This window comes from Battus philenor, unplaced genomic scaffold (assembly GCF_028537555.1).
Source record: "Battus philenor isolate CCGP_79_NKW_IND1 unplaced genomic scaffold, ilBatPhil1.0.hap1 SCAF_29, whole genome shotgun sequence".
In the NCBI taxonomy this organism is placed as follows: Eukaryota; Metazoa; Arthropoda; class Insecta; order Lepidoptera; family Papilionidae; genus Battus; species Battus philenor.
In genome coordinates, this window is record NW_027181692.1 from 7,094,538 (window position 1) to 7,108,235 (window position 13,698).

General features: G+C 37.2%; 1 protein-coding gene and 1 long non-coding RNA gene across 2 annotated transcripts in view; both read left to right on the plus strand.

Annotated features, from left to right (window-relative positions):
• Positions 1–2,879: 2,879 nt before the first annotated feature.
• Positions 2,880–8,609, plus strand: LOC137926392 (uncharacterized). The gene is made up of 4 exons (XR_011107707.1): positions 2,880–3,022; positions 4,496–4,547; positions 7,430–7,546; positions 8,568–8,609. It is a non-coding gene; the product is annotated as an uncharacterized lncRNA (long non-coding RNA).
• A 389-nt stretch (positions 8,610–8,998) lies between these two features.
• Positions 8,999–13,698, plus strand: part of LOC137926135 (uncharacterized) — a 59,824-nt gene continuing 55,124 nt past the window's right edge. Inside the window, exons 1-3 of the mRNA XM_068769665.1 lie at positions 8,999–9,057; positions 10,201–10,391; positions 12,491–12,700. Coding sequence (XP_068625766.1) covers positions 9,032–9,057; positions 10,201–10,391; positions 12,491–12,700 — 427 coding nt within the window. The 5' untranslated portion in view covers positions 8,999–9,031. The remainder of the gene's footprint in view (positions 9,058–10,200; positions 10,392–12,490; positions 12,701–13,698) is intronic.

A 13,698-nucleotide genomic window follows, 5' to 3' on the forward strand; every position in this document is an offset into this window, starting at 1 on the left:
TTGGATATTGGGATATATTCATTTTATTATTTCATCATCCACTAAGACTTAAGTCCACAGCTGGGCATAAATCTCTCCAAAAGATATCCAAAGGGACAAGTTCAAACTAGCCTGCATCAAGCGTTATATGACTTTAACAATGTCTGTCCACTAGTGGGCCATGTCGGTCTTACCTATGGTTTAAATATCTACTCTAGGATGTTAAAACACCAGCGGCCATCTGTTAGCACTATATAGTCTGCCACTTGACCTGAACCTGAACAATCCGATAGGCTACATGTTTTATTTTCTTTTATATACTGACCTCCTCATTCTAAACTATCTAATAGGGAAACGCTGAACATATATAGACAATAATAAACTATAAAATAAAAAAAAATGCATATATATTACAAATTAAAAAGTTTCTATGCTATTTTTGTTCGCATATTAAAAATTAAAATAATATATTTGACGGAATTATAAGTTAAATAATAAATACGTGGTATACCAATTACCAACATTATTTATTTATATATATAGAAAGAGACAATCGGCTAATTTCGGCTTCGTAGAGCGTTATCTCTGTCGCACGAAATACGACTGACAAAATGTGACTTAAATAGTGTGGGACAGAGATAGTGCTCTACGAAGCCGAAATTAGCTGATTGTCTCTTTCCATAGTTCGATGTGCATTATTTATCGCCGGGTACTGTACGTGTAGTAATCTACTCTCTCTGTATATTTAAATTCATATAACACCAAAATGCATTCCCTAATATGCCAACACATAAATATTTTATACATATATATCTCAACATCTCATATTTTGTTAAGTATCAAATATAATTTTACTATGAAAAATATTTTTATTTGAATAATTTTTATACGGTGACAGTACCGTCCCAAGTACATTTATTTACCACGTACCGATGCCGTCATTTTATGGAGTTTTTCAACGGGGCGGCACCGCCACTGAGTGCTGGAATATTTACAACTGCAATATAGCCTTCGAGAGCTGGAATTTTCGACAGGGGCGGTACCGCCCCAACGTTGGTACTTTAATTTTTTATGGGGCGGTACCGCCTTTTAATGTGTGAAGTTTGGACGGTGGCCGTACCGCCACTAAGTGAGTGATGGAATTTTTGACAAGGTGGTAACGCCCTTTGAAGTTTGCTGAAATTTTTCTCAGAGGCGGATCCCTATGTAAGAAAGGGACCAATATTTAGCCACTCCCGCACATGCAGTGGTAGTCGTGCAAGTCGTGCCAGACACAGAGTCAAAACTCTGTGTTTGGCACTAATCAGTGCCAAACACACCGGGTCATCCTCAGGATGACCCGTGGAGGGGTCAAACACGTGTTGAATGATTTAGCGGTGGCAGTTGTGTAATTCGCATTGTTTGCCGCATGTGCATTTATCAGCGGGCTGGCGGGCGGTGCACTTTGTTGCACGACTACCACTGCATGTGCGGAAGTGGGTAAATATTGGTCCTTTTCTTATTTAAATAATACATTTAATTCCATAAACTTATTGTGTTGTATATGAATGTATTTAACACATATGAACCTATATACTATTGCCAAATTACAAAGCAACAGGTTGAGAGTCATGGCACACTACCATTAATGAAACAAAAACTTGTCTAGTTATAAACACAGCTAATGACTTATTCCAGATTAATGCTCTTACTAAGCAAGAGATGTAATTCTTAGATCTCTTTGTGGTGAGTAACTGTTTGGAAGATGGTGTAAACATACAACTTCCTGTGTCAGAAAAGCAACTCAACAATGTGAAGGACATTGGATGATGATAGAGCCAGTTCTTAGTGCCCAAAGGAATTGCTGCCCACTAGAGTTCTATCTTAGACTCGCAGAGTCCCAAAATTGGCTTTTAACAAGTTCCACAATATAAGTCATTTTTAAAAAGAAGTCTCCTAATGATGGAAGTACAATAAGACAACGGTCGATATAAAAACCACAGCCACTCATATATTATTCAACTGTAGTGTTTTGATTCTTGCAAATAGCTATCTATATAACAATACAAGCATTCCATAAGTATTCCATATGGAATAGTCATGCAAAACTTCATTAGTATTTTATATCATTTAGAATAAAAACCATTTATTCAACACCATTTCAACCTAAAGACACCCATTAGACATATTTTCCTCCTCTGGATTCCTGATAAAACCAGTTAGAACCAGTCTGCATCTATCATCTTTTGGCATCCTTAACAAGGTTATTCACCTTGTGGATGTCCTGTGTTGCCAGTATAAAGGAGTAAGGTATTTTTAATCCTAAAATTAGATAGTGTTGCCAGCTCAAGAATACTCAATTTTAAATAACTCAGACATAATTTTTATATGTATCATTAAAACAATATATGTTATACCCTACTTTGGAATTCATAAATGTAACTCTTGTGGGCAATTGTATTGTATTACAATACACTCATGTATAATGTTAATAAATTTACTTGTACTAAATTTAATAAATTTATTAAACAAAAACTTTTTAACAAATTCTATTTTGGTGTGGTTTCTTTAACATGATAGATAAAGCTTGGGAATAAATTGCTTTACTATTGTATTAAAGATATAAAAGTGACCAAAAACTAACATGACTGTTATGGGCCCTAATTATAAAAGAACGCGTATCTTAAGACAAAGGATGCCATTATAGAGAATATGATTTAATATCAATATATAAGAGTATTTACATGGCTCATAGAACGCAGTGCATATATATTGAATGTAATTAAAAAAAAATTTGCGCGCCAAAAGATAATTTAGTATATGTCATTTAAGGTCAAGTCTTGTTTCGGATTCTGACGTCTCGGAAATACCAGCTTAACTTCATTCTCGTTTAAACCGTAAACAAGGACGCATTGAAAATCTTTTGTTTAATTCTTTAAATTCCCAAAAAGTTTTCATAGCTAATTGTTTCAAAAATGGTGCCATAAATAATCTGTGTATACATAAAACGTGATTAAAATTACTATAAAAATGTTTATCAAAGTGATTTTCGTATTATTATTAGGTGAGTGATATCTAACCTATAAGGAAAATGAATACATTTAATTCGCTGCGAAATAAAATTATGGAATATCCATTATTGTGTATTTTAAAGCTTATATCCTTGTTACATATACTCTTAATTTTATATTAAATACGTAATACATTGAAAAATGTATAATTTTGTACTATAATTATGTTGGTTAATATATATGTGATATATTTACCTTTATATGATATAATTTAAAACAATCACATATGTACGTGATGAATTTAATTTTATTTAAGGTTATATTAATTAAATTGAATATAGCCTAGATTTTATTTATAAATCGAAATAAAAATCACATTCAAGCTACAATGATTTCAAACGCGATCATAACAAACTCAGACGGGTTTTCTGTGGTCATTTAAAATATTCTTAATAATAATAGGGCGTATAAATTTCAAGCTATATTATTAATTTTAAATTCTTCAAACAACAATAGGATTTTTAACGAACAATGCACACAGTATAAACATATATATCTATATGTGAGAAAAAAACAAACTCAAACTTGTTTTTACTTTAAAATAACAGTAATCATAAAGTTTTCATGGTGCATTAGTAGTTTATTTTTTGTGAGGAACAAAATATTTTATAGAAACTGAATCGAAAACATTTGGAGTCTTTTAGACGAGAGTATATATCAGGGGTGGCCAAGCTCATTGACAGTTCGAACCATTGTTCGAAATTTGAAATTTTTCTCGATTAAATACGCATTTAAACACGCAAACGTTTTTTTTTTTTTACAAAAATTATATGACAAAAGTACAAAATATATGTATTGAAGTTAGATATATGCACACGTATATGACAGCACTCCTAATGATACTTAAGACGCCGGTTAGTTAATTACGATCGGTTTTTGAATTTCGCTAATGTTGTGACGGTATAATAATAATAAACACCAGAAAATTCGATATCCCAGCAGTTGACGTGGTTTATATAAATTTAAATATTGAAATAATTCGACAATCAATCGGAGTTGAAAATAATCGTTCAAAGAGACGCATGTGGTTTGCGAGACTGCATTTCGACTGCAAAAAGTCTAATTCATTTGTAATAAACTGAATCCGATTTTTTAATAAAATTTCGCAAAAAATTATTACACTACCATTAAACTAACGGTAAAGGCTTTTTATTCAATAAACGAATATTTAAATGACAAGAATCCTTGGCAGCGATGTCGCCTGATTGTTTTGATTTCATTCTGGCTATATATAAAGTGTACATGTATACATCTGTGTTAAACTTTATTAAACATGTGTTGTTGTGGAGTTTCTTCCTGCTTCTTCTCCACAACTATAACACCTTGCGAAGCAAAGTAGAATCAAAGATAACATAGATAAAAAAAGTTGACCATCATTAAGAGTTCAATTAAAATAAGAGTTCTGTTAAAAGTTCCAATGTTGAATAAACTAATTTTATGTTTAATAATAAAACTTTTTGTTTTAGTTACGAACAAAGTTTTTCCAGTGACAGAAAGAAAGAGAAATTACGAATGCGGGTAAGTAGTTTATGTTTTAAAATCACGTAAATGTTTAACACGTTCACTGCGGGCCCAATTTTGAAGAACTTTCAGCTGGTGCGGCTGAGGTCGAATCAGCCTCAAGCTGAACTTCCTAGTAGTGCGGCTGAGGCCTTTTCTGCCTCATGTTCATCAATATTTTTTTACAATATTGAGTCAATGCTTCGCAGACATAAAGAAAGCTATATTTGTCTTTGTCATACCTCATACGGTTGAGTGTAAACAGCCGCCGCACTAGAGAGAAAACACGAGTTTTACGCGCCGCACCAGTGCAAAGTCTACCATGAGGCTGAATCGACCTCAAGCCGCAGTGAACGTGTTAACAACATTCAGATAACTCATTTATAGAGATAGAGTTGACTCTTACTCTTTAACTGTTATAAATAAATGATTATGTAGTGGGAGTCCGGCGGTCCATCACACCATACCCGCTGCAGAAACTCACAACATTGCAAGAGCTAATCACACAGCACCAGCGATCACATCACCTGCGACATTCCGCACAGGACATCGCGTCATTCACAATAGAACAAAACACTACTCACCACACCACAACACACGTTCTCAGGGCAGCCAACTTCCTAGCCGCGAACAGCGTGGACGAACCGTAGTAGGATCCGGATCCATCCTCGGCTCGCCTGCGGTCCACGCTGCCGTACCAAGCCGCATACACAACATCAACACTACACAGCTCTACTCGGGTAGAGCGGTTCACTTGCGAACGTCATCGTGCAACTGGAACGCGTCTGTCTAGCTTCTGGTTTATTTTCAAGTTCACGGACCCTTCCGCTCCGTGAACTCAGTTCAGATGAAGCCGTAAAAGCCTTCGGGCTAACAGCATCATCACTAATCGAAACCTTTGGTTTGCGATCGTTGGTCGCGGGATTCCCGGGATACAATCTTATATTTATTTATATAGGTACACTAGTATCACAAAAATTGAATTAAAAATTACCATATATATAATGTTTCTACTATACGTTCCTTTATCATATTTATATCATAATATTGTAGAAAGATCAGACTACATCAAAACTAAATAAATACATTTAAAAAACTTTTAAGTTAAACGGTTTTTGATACCCATATTGTGGTGGTTGTGGAAAAATATGTACCTAGTCCGCCATATTGGAACGGCGTCCATCTTTAATTTAAAATTTTGACATAATCATCGTGTTTTACTAGTGCAGCCCTTTCATTTGATACCCATATTAAGGGGGTTAAGGAAAAATATGTAATCCGCCATTTTGTATCGGCGGCCATCTTAGATTTATAATGTTATTGATTTTATTATATTGTATTGTCAGCTAAATTAAATGTGTGTACCAAATTTCAGATCAATCTGACAACGGGAAGGTGCTTAAATTTCAATTTCTAATTTTGACCCAAATAAATAAACAAATAAATATTCCGTACGGGTCGAACTAAATAAAACCGTTTAAAAAGGTTGAAGAGAGACGTGATTGCGCTAGGAAACACCTGGCTTACGGCTTTAAACACCAAAAGAGGTCTTAATTTAAAAATGTTTCCTCCTGCGCGCAACCTTCAAGGCCGTGTACTTAATAATACTCTATTATAAGTAATAATCTGTGAATACAATGAATTATTTAGATGGTTTATAAAGGCTCTTGCCCCAAATGATATCGAAGGCTGTTTATAAAGATAGCTAACTTAGTAGTTTTATATCTTCGACTCTTTCACCTCAGACTTAGAACTAAGACGGAATAAAACATGTGAAATGTTCCTATTAAGCATTTCATGTCTTTGTCATACAGCTCAACAAAGCTAAACGCACGTGCGTGATGTTCCGAAAATCCGTAGTTTACATTTTTAATACAAACATGCAATAGCTATCCGTATCTCTGTTTTACGTGTAAATAGCTACATAAGCCCATCTCTTTCTAACTCTGAACGAGCCGTTTGTCACGCAAACTAAGTCTTAAATATAAAGACAGAGATACAATTGCAATGCGCGATGGAGAGTGATTATATCTTTTGCAAAGATATATATCTTTCTTGTGTTTAGCCCGCGAGCTACCCATCTCTAGAATATACCAATCATTTTTGTCTATTTTTAATCTATACACATTTTAAACAGTCATTATTACGTACAGTACTCTGCACATCGACCTTTGGAAAGAGACAATCGGTTAATTTCGGCTTCGTAGAGCGTTATCTCTGTCGCACGAAATACAACGGCTGACAAAACGACACATAGGTAGCGCGGGACAGAGATAGTGCTGTACATGCAAACATGCAATATCTATCCGTATCTCTGTTTTACGTGTAAATAGCTATATAAGTCCATCTCTTTCTATCTCTGAACGAGCCGTTCGTCACGCAAATTGAGTCTTAAGTATAAAGACATAGAGATACAATTGCAACGTGTGCGCGCTGGAGAGTGATTATATCTTTTATTTAGCCACTTCCGCACATGCAGTGGTAGTCGTGCAATAAAGTGCACCGCCCGCCAGCCCGCTGATACAGACGCCACACACGCCACAGAAACTCTCTGTTTGGCACTAATCGGTGTAACATAACTCCTGAAGATGCCCTGTGGAGGGGTGAAACACGTGTTGAGTGATTTGGCGGTGGCGGTTGTGTGATTCGCTTTGTTTGCCGCATACGCATTTATCAGCGGGCTGGCGGGCCGTGCACTTTATTGCACGACTACCACTGCATGTGCGGAAGTGGCTAAATATTGATCCTTTTCTTACTTAGAATGGACTTGCGCGAGGTAACGCCTGATTCCATTGAATATTATATCTTTTGCAAAGATATATATCTTTCTTGTGTTTAGCTCGCGAGCTATCCATCTGTATAGCCTTCCACACTTAACTTATTCGCTTGTGAAATTTCAGCCTCGGTGCCTTTTCATGTGGGGATGGTATGTGTGTGAACACTAATACTATATGCGATGGTATATTCGACTGCCCAGACGGTAGAGACGAGAGAGTCTGTCACACACAAAATGACCCGTATGTATTACCTTTATAAATATTATCTAATATATAAAATTCTCGTGTCACGGTGTTCGAACTTGAACTCCTCTGAAACGGCTTGACTGATTTTTACCAAATTTAATATGCGTATTCAGTAGGTCTGAGAATCGGCCACTATCTATTTTCTATACCCCTAAGTGATAAAGGTTGTTCACACTTAAAAAAAAAAAATATTTTTTTAACGAAATTTTTTGTTTTTATTTTTTTATGATACAGCATACAAGAATACATACAACCATAAATTTTCACTCCTCTACGATCAACCCTTATTTTTTATTTGTAAATTAAAATATCAATTTTTTTTTGCAAAACAACGTTTGCGGTATCAGCTAGTTACTTTATATACATTTAATACAGCCTTGATAAGTAGGTTCCGATTCGTCTAAGCAGTGTTCAGGAAACTACAGAATACTTCGATACATTTATGTATTTAATTTATTTATAATTACACGCTATAGATAATAACAGAAAAAGAAACAATTAGAGGTACCGGAGATGGTTTTATCGCTCGAGGCGATCTCTACTAGACAACCTTTGGATGGAGATGAGAGACGTATAGGAGAGGACAGTTCATGGTGTATATTCATATATATATGTATATAAACACCATAAAATTTCATGGACAAATCATAAATCTTCTAATAAAAATAAGTAATGTACAATATCCGGCGATAAATATTGCACATCGACTTTTGGAAAGAGACAATCGGCTAATTTCGGCTTCGTAGAGCACTATCTCTGTCCCACACTACCTATGTGACATTTTGTCAGTCGTATATTGTGCGATAGAGATAACACTACGAAGCCAAGCGAGTAGTGAATATATATATATATATATATATATATATATATATATATATATATATATATATATATATATATATATATTCATATGCGTGCGTTTATTTTAATATTACAAACAAACACTACAATTCTATTTATCAGTATATATTTTTTAAAACTTATTAAAACTAATTTATAGTTTTTCTGTTTGCAGTTTTTTAATAAGATCTAAAAGGCAGACGCATTGCGGGTGAGTTGATACGGAATTTATTGCTTGAATTATATATTTATAATGACCAAAGTTAGAGGAGATCTCTCGTACTCCCCCATCTGATTTTTTAACAGGGCATTTATGTTTTTTTTTTTAATTAAAAACCATTATTTTTTTATTCCCCTTTTATTCGTCTTATGATCTAACATTTCTCTTCTTTCATTCTACAATTCCTCATTCTCCTCAATCTCCTTTTAAGCATCGTCTCTTATTCTCCATCCTTCCATTCCCTCATCTCCTTTCTGAAATATCACAGGTTTAGCTAATTATCACATTTTTTAGCTTTAATTTTTATGTTTATGATATTTTATAATACAAAAATATATTTTAGTACTAATTATAATAGAAGTAAGAATTGAACCACAGATTATATAAGTTTATATTTCAGTAGTAATGGCCAAGGCGACATGCTTCCAGAATGCCGATATAGGAAGTGAGTAATTGACTTTCAATTCACATTATTTATTTATTTCTGTACCCAGCGTGGGTATTTTCTCCCATTTGGTAGACCAATGACATAGTTAAGATTGCGGCCATCTTTAAGCCTCCCCCTTCTCCCTGTTCGTGGTCACCACCACACAGAAGCACACCTTGGAAATAATATATTCGTCTCCTGACTGCTTCAATATGCGTGTTGGTTCTTGTGTGTAATGACAACGCGAAGTCCAAAGCCGACGTGGATATATTGTCCACTATATCTATTGAAGTTAGCCTGAAGGCTTTTACAGCTTCATCTGAATTGATTTCACGGAGCTGAAGGGTCCGTTTACCAGAATCTTACTTGGCACTCTAAGTCCAGGTGCTCGAAGGTGGTAGCTCTATGCGTGTAGAAGCGTGTAGTATACTACACACTACAACACTAGTGTTGTGTGTGCGGTTTGGAACAACAGCGTGGTCCACTCGGCAATGTAAGTGAGGATCTGGATCTCTCGTCTACGCTGATCATGATTAGGGGGCTCGAAGCCGCCCTCTAAAACGTATCCTGCGAATATATTAATCAAACTTAGACCATATTTACACTAATTCTTAAACGAAACAATATGAGCCAATCACAAGGCGAGAAATATAAGCGCTCTCATTGGTCCGACGTAAATACCGAGCGCTCTTGAGTGGGATTCCCCTCTTCAATGCGCCGATCACAATGATGTAATATATGTATTGGTCCAAAAAATATATATATTCCCATTGAGTATCTTTTGTAGTCATATCGAAGGCGAAGATCGTAGATATAGCTTGATGTCAATAAGACATATAATATATATTAACTCTAGTAAAAATTATCGAATCTTAAATATTTAATGGATTCAGGCGTTACATTGCGGAAGTCCATCCTAAATAAGAAAGGACCAATATCTAGCCACCTCCGCACATGCAGTGGTTGTCGTGCATGAAAGTGCACCGCCCGCCAGCCCGCTCGTAAATGCGCATGCGACAGACAATGCCAACTACACAACCGCCACCGTAAATTCACTCAACACGTGTTTCACCCCTCCACGGGGCATCTTCAGGAGTTGTTACACAGATTAGTGCTAAACACCGAGTCATCGAGTTTATTATCGAATCTGTTTGTTTTTAGCAAATGTGTAGCGCCTCCATACCCTGCCAACGGGAGATACATTGGTGTCAGGAATACAGACATACGCCCAGGTCAAAGTCTTCCTTACGCCTTACTAAACTTCTCCTGCAACAATGGCTACGACATTTCCGGAGCTGGTACCCTGTACTGCTACGAGGGCTCCTGGTCAGACACCTTGCCATCTTGTATAAGTGAGTATTGAGACAGTTAAACATTTATTTATATTTATGATTTATCTCCGTGAAGACTTGTATATAATGTACATTTAACACGTTCACTGCGGCTTGAGGTCGATTCAGCCTCATGGTAGACTTTGCACTGGTGCGGCGCGTAAAACTCGTGTTTTCTCTCTAGTGCGGCGGCTGTTTACACTCAACCGTATGAGGTATGTCAAAGACAAATATAGCTTTCTTTATGTCTGCGAAGCATTGACTCAATATTGTAAAAAATATTGATGAACATGAGGCAGAAAAGGCCTCTACCGCACTACTAGGAAGTTCAGCTTGAGGCTGATTCGACCCCAGCCGCACTAGCTGAAAGTTCTTCAAAATTGGGCCCGCAGTGAACGTGTTAAATACGTATTTAAACAGACAACTGCCAAGGTGGAAATGTTGATATCCAGAAGAATCTGTTCCAGAAGTCGAGAAGAAACTCAAACAAATGAGACATATATTTATTATTTTAAATAGGCTTTGTGAAGCACATTTGAACAGTGATTCCTAGGATACAATTTCATATAATTCACACTTTGGGTATTTGGGACTACCAATGTTTACAAATAAGTTTCCAGAGGATAGGCATCAGCGTTTTGTACCATAATACCATGCTCAAATCGCCAATTCACCTGCCGATTGTGGTGATTATGGTTAATCCCCCTGTTACGGACAGAGAGCACACGAGAAGCCCCATCGCGTGTCTCGCGTCTCAAGAACTACTCTGAAATGACCAGATGTCGATCTTGCCCATCAGCGTCACCAGCATTCAGAACACCAACTCTTCTGCCAATCGTGGCGATTATGGTTAATCCCCTGTTATGTACAGCGGGCATACGCGAAGCCCCACCCTGCGTCCCACGTCTCAAGTGATTCCCCGAAATGACCAGATGGCGATCTTACCCATCAGCGTCACCAGCATTCAGAACACCAACTCTCCTGCAAAACGTGTGGACTATGGTTAATCCCCTGTTACGAACAGCGGCATACGCGAAGCCCCACTCCGCGTCCCACATTTTAAGTTTTTCCCCGAAATGACCAGATGGCGATTTTACCCACCAGAGTCACCAACATTCAGAACGCTAAGTCTCCTGCCAATCGTGGCGATTATGGTTAATCCCCTGTTACTGACAGCGGGCACACGCGAAGCCCCACCCCGCATCCCGCGTCTCAAGTGGTCCTTCGAAATGACCTGGTGGCGATATCTCCCACTATCATCACCAGCATTCAGAACACCAAATCTCCTGCCAATCGTGGCGATTATGGATATACCCTGTTACGGACAGCGGGCATACGCGAAGCCCCACCCCGCGTCCCGCATCTCAAGTGGTCCCTCGAAATGACCAGATGGCGATCTCTCCCACCAGCGTCACCAGCATTCAGAACACCAACTCTCCTGCCAATCGTGGCGATTATGGTTAATCCCCTGTTACGGACAGCGGGTGTACGCGAAGCCCCACCCCGCGTTCCGCGTGTCAAGTGGTTCCCCGAAATGACCAGATGGCGAGATATCCCGCCATTATCACCAGCACTTAGATCATCAATTCACCTGCCTGATTATGGTACATCCCTCCATAAATATTACGGAGCGTTTATGGTTTTAAATGGAACATCATAGAAACGTCAAAACATTTATATGTTATATATTTAAAAATGTATATATATAAAGACTATATGCAAAGTTCTTATATTTGAGGATAATTTTATATCTATTTTCCTGTTATATATCGTCTATTGTTACGTGAGAAACATCATGACACTAATGCCAGGTATATATATATATATATATATATATATATATATATATATATATATATATAATATATAATATGTACTGTTAAAATTACTTCATTGATTTTATTACAGAAGTGGACACCTTCTCCTAAATAGGATGACTTATATTGACTTTCACATTATTTTCATATATATATATATATGTCTTGTCTTCAGCTCGTGCTATACCCATCTCTAGGGTTGAGGTATATATGGTGACTACAGATAAAAAAGATACAGTTAGTAGTATTACATTTTAAACTTGTAGTCTTGTTTCAAATAAAAACATTTTTTTTAATTTTCAGAAAGATGTAAGCTTCCTGTACAGTCAGCGGTGAACTACGACTGTTTGAGTTCAGACGATACTGATGGTACACGCCCATGCCAGGAGTACGAACCATCTGGTACGGTTGTCATACCATCATGCCGTGGTCCACAGTATCAGGCACAGGGGAAACTGCCCAACATGAAATGCGTTGATGGCGTTTGGAACTACGTTGCTGTATGCAAACCAGGTATGATTGAATTTTAATTTGCTGGTTGGAACTGGTACTTGCTGCCTGGTTTTCCAGCCCGAAGGCTTTTACGGCTTCATCTGAACTGAGTTCAGCGGAAGGGTATGTGAACTTAAAAATAAAACAGAAGCTGGACAGACGCGTTCCAGTTGTACGATGACGTTCGCAAGTGAACCGCTCTACCCGAGTAGAGCTGTGCAGTGTTGATGTTGTGTATGCGGCTTGGTACGGCAGCGTGGACCGCAGGCGAGCCGAGGATGGATCCGGATCCAACCTCGGTTCGCCCACGCTGTTCGAGGTTAGGGGATGAGCAGTCGCCCCCTAAGAACAGGTGTAGAGCAGTGGTAACCCAGTGATAGAGTATTGAGATTTGCAATTGTAAGTCTAGAGTTCATTTCCCTGGATGCAATCTTATATAATTCACACGCAGTAAATTAATTTTTTGAAGATTGACAGCAGCGTCCTCTGCATACCATAATACCACACTGCAATCGCCAACCCCTCTACTCATTGTGGCGATTAAGGTATATCCCCCCAAAGATATATTTGGAGGAGGTTAACCTTGCAGTTATCTATTAGCTGAAAAGAAAGAAGAAAACTACCTGTCAAAGATGCCCACAGCTGGGCATTAGCTTCTCTCTTAGATTTCCAAAAGGCGGATTGCGAAAAGCATATCATAACCCAGGTAGATACGGGTGTAATGACATATACACCTATCCCCCGATTTACACGGTACTTGTTTTACACGTTTTCGCTTTTACACGGTTTTCCAAAAAAGTTATTTTTTTTTTGTTTTAATAACCGATTTTATTACCATCTCTCATAATGTAAATATTTCTGCTTCAATAATCGAATAGGCACAAATAACTTTGAGTGATGAAAGTGAATTCGAACCTTCGATTCCGAAAAAAAGAATGAGAGTAATTTCTGACAGTGATAAAGGATAATAAAACGCCTTTAGTTTTATTTTTTGTTCTTCTGTTTAATGTATTGTAATT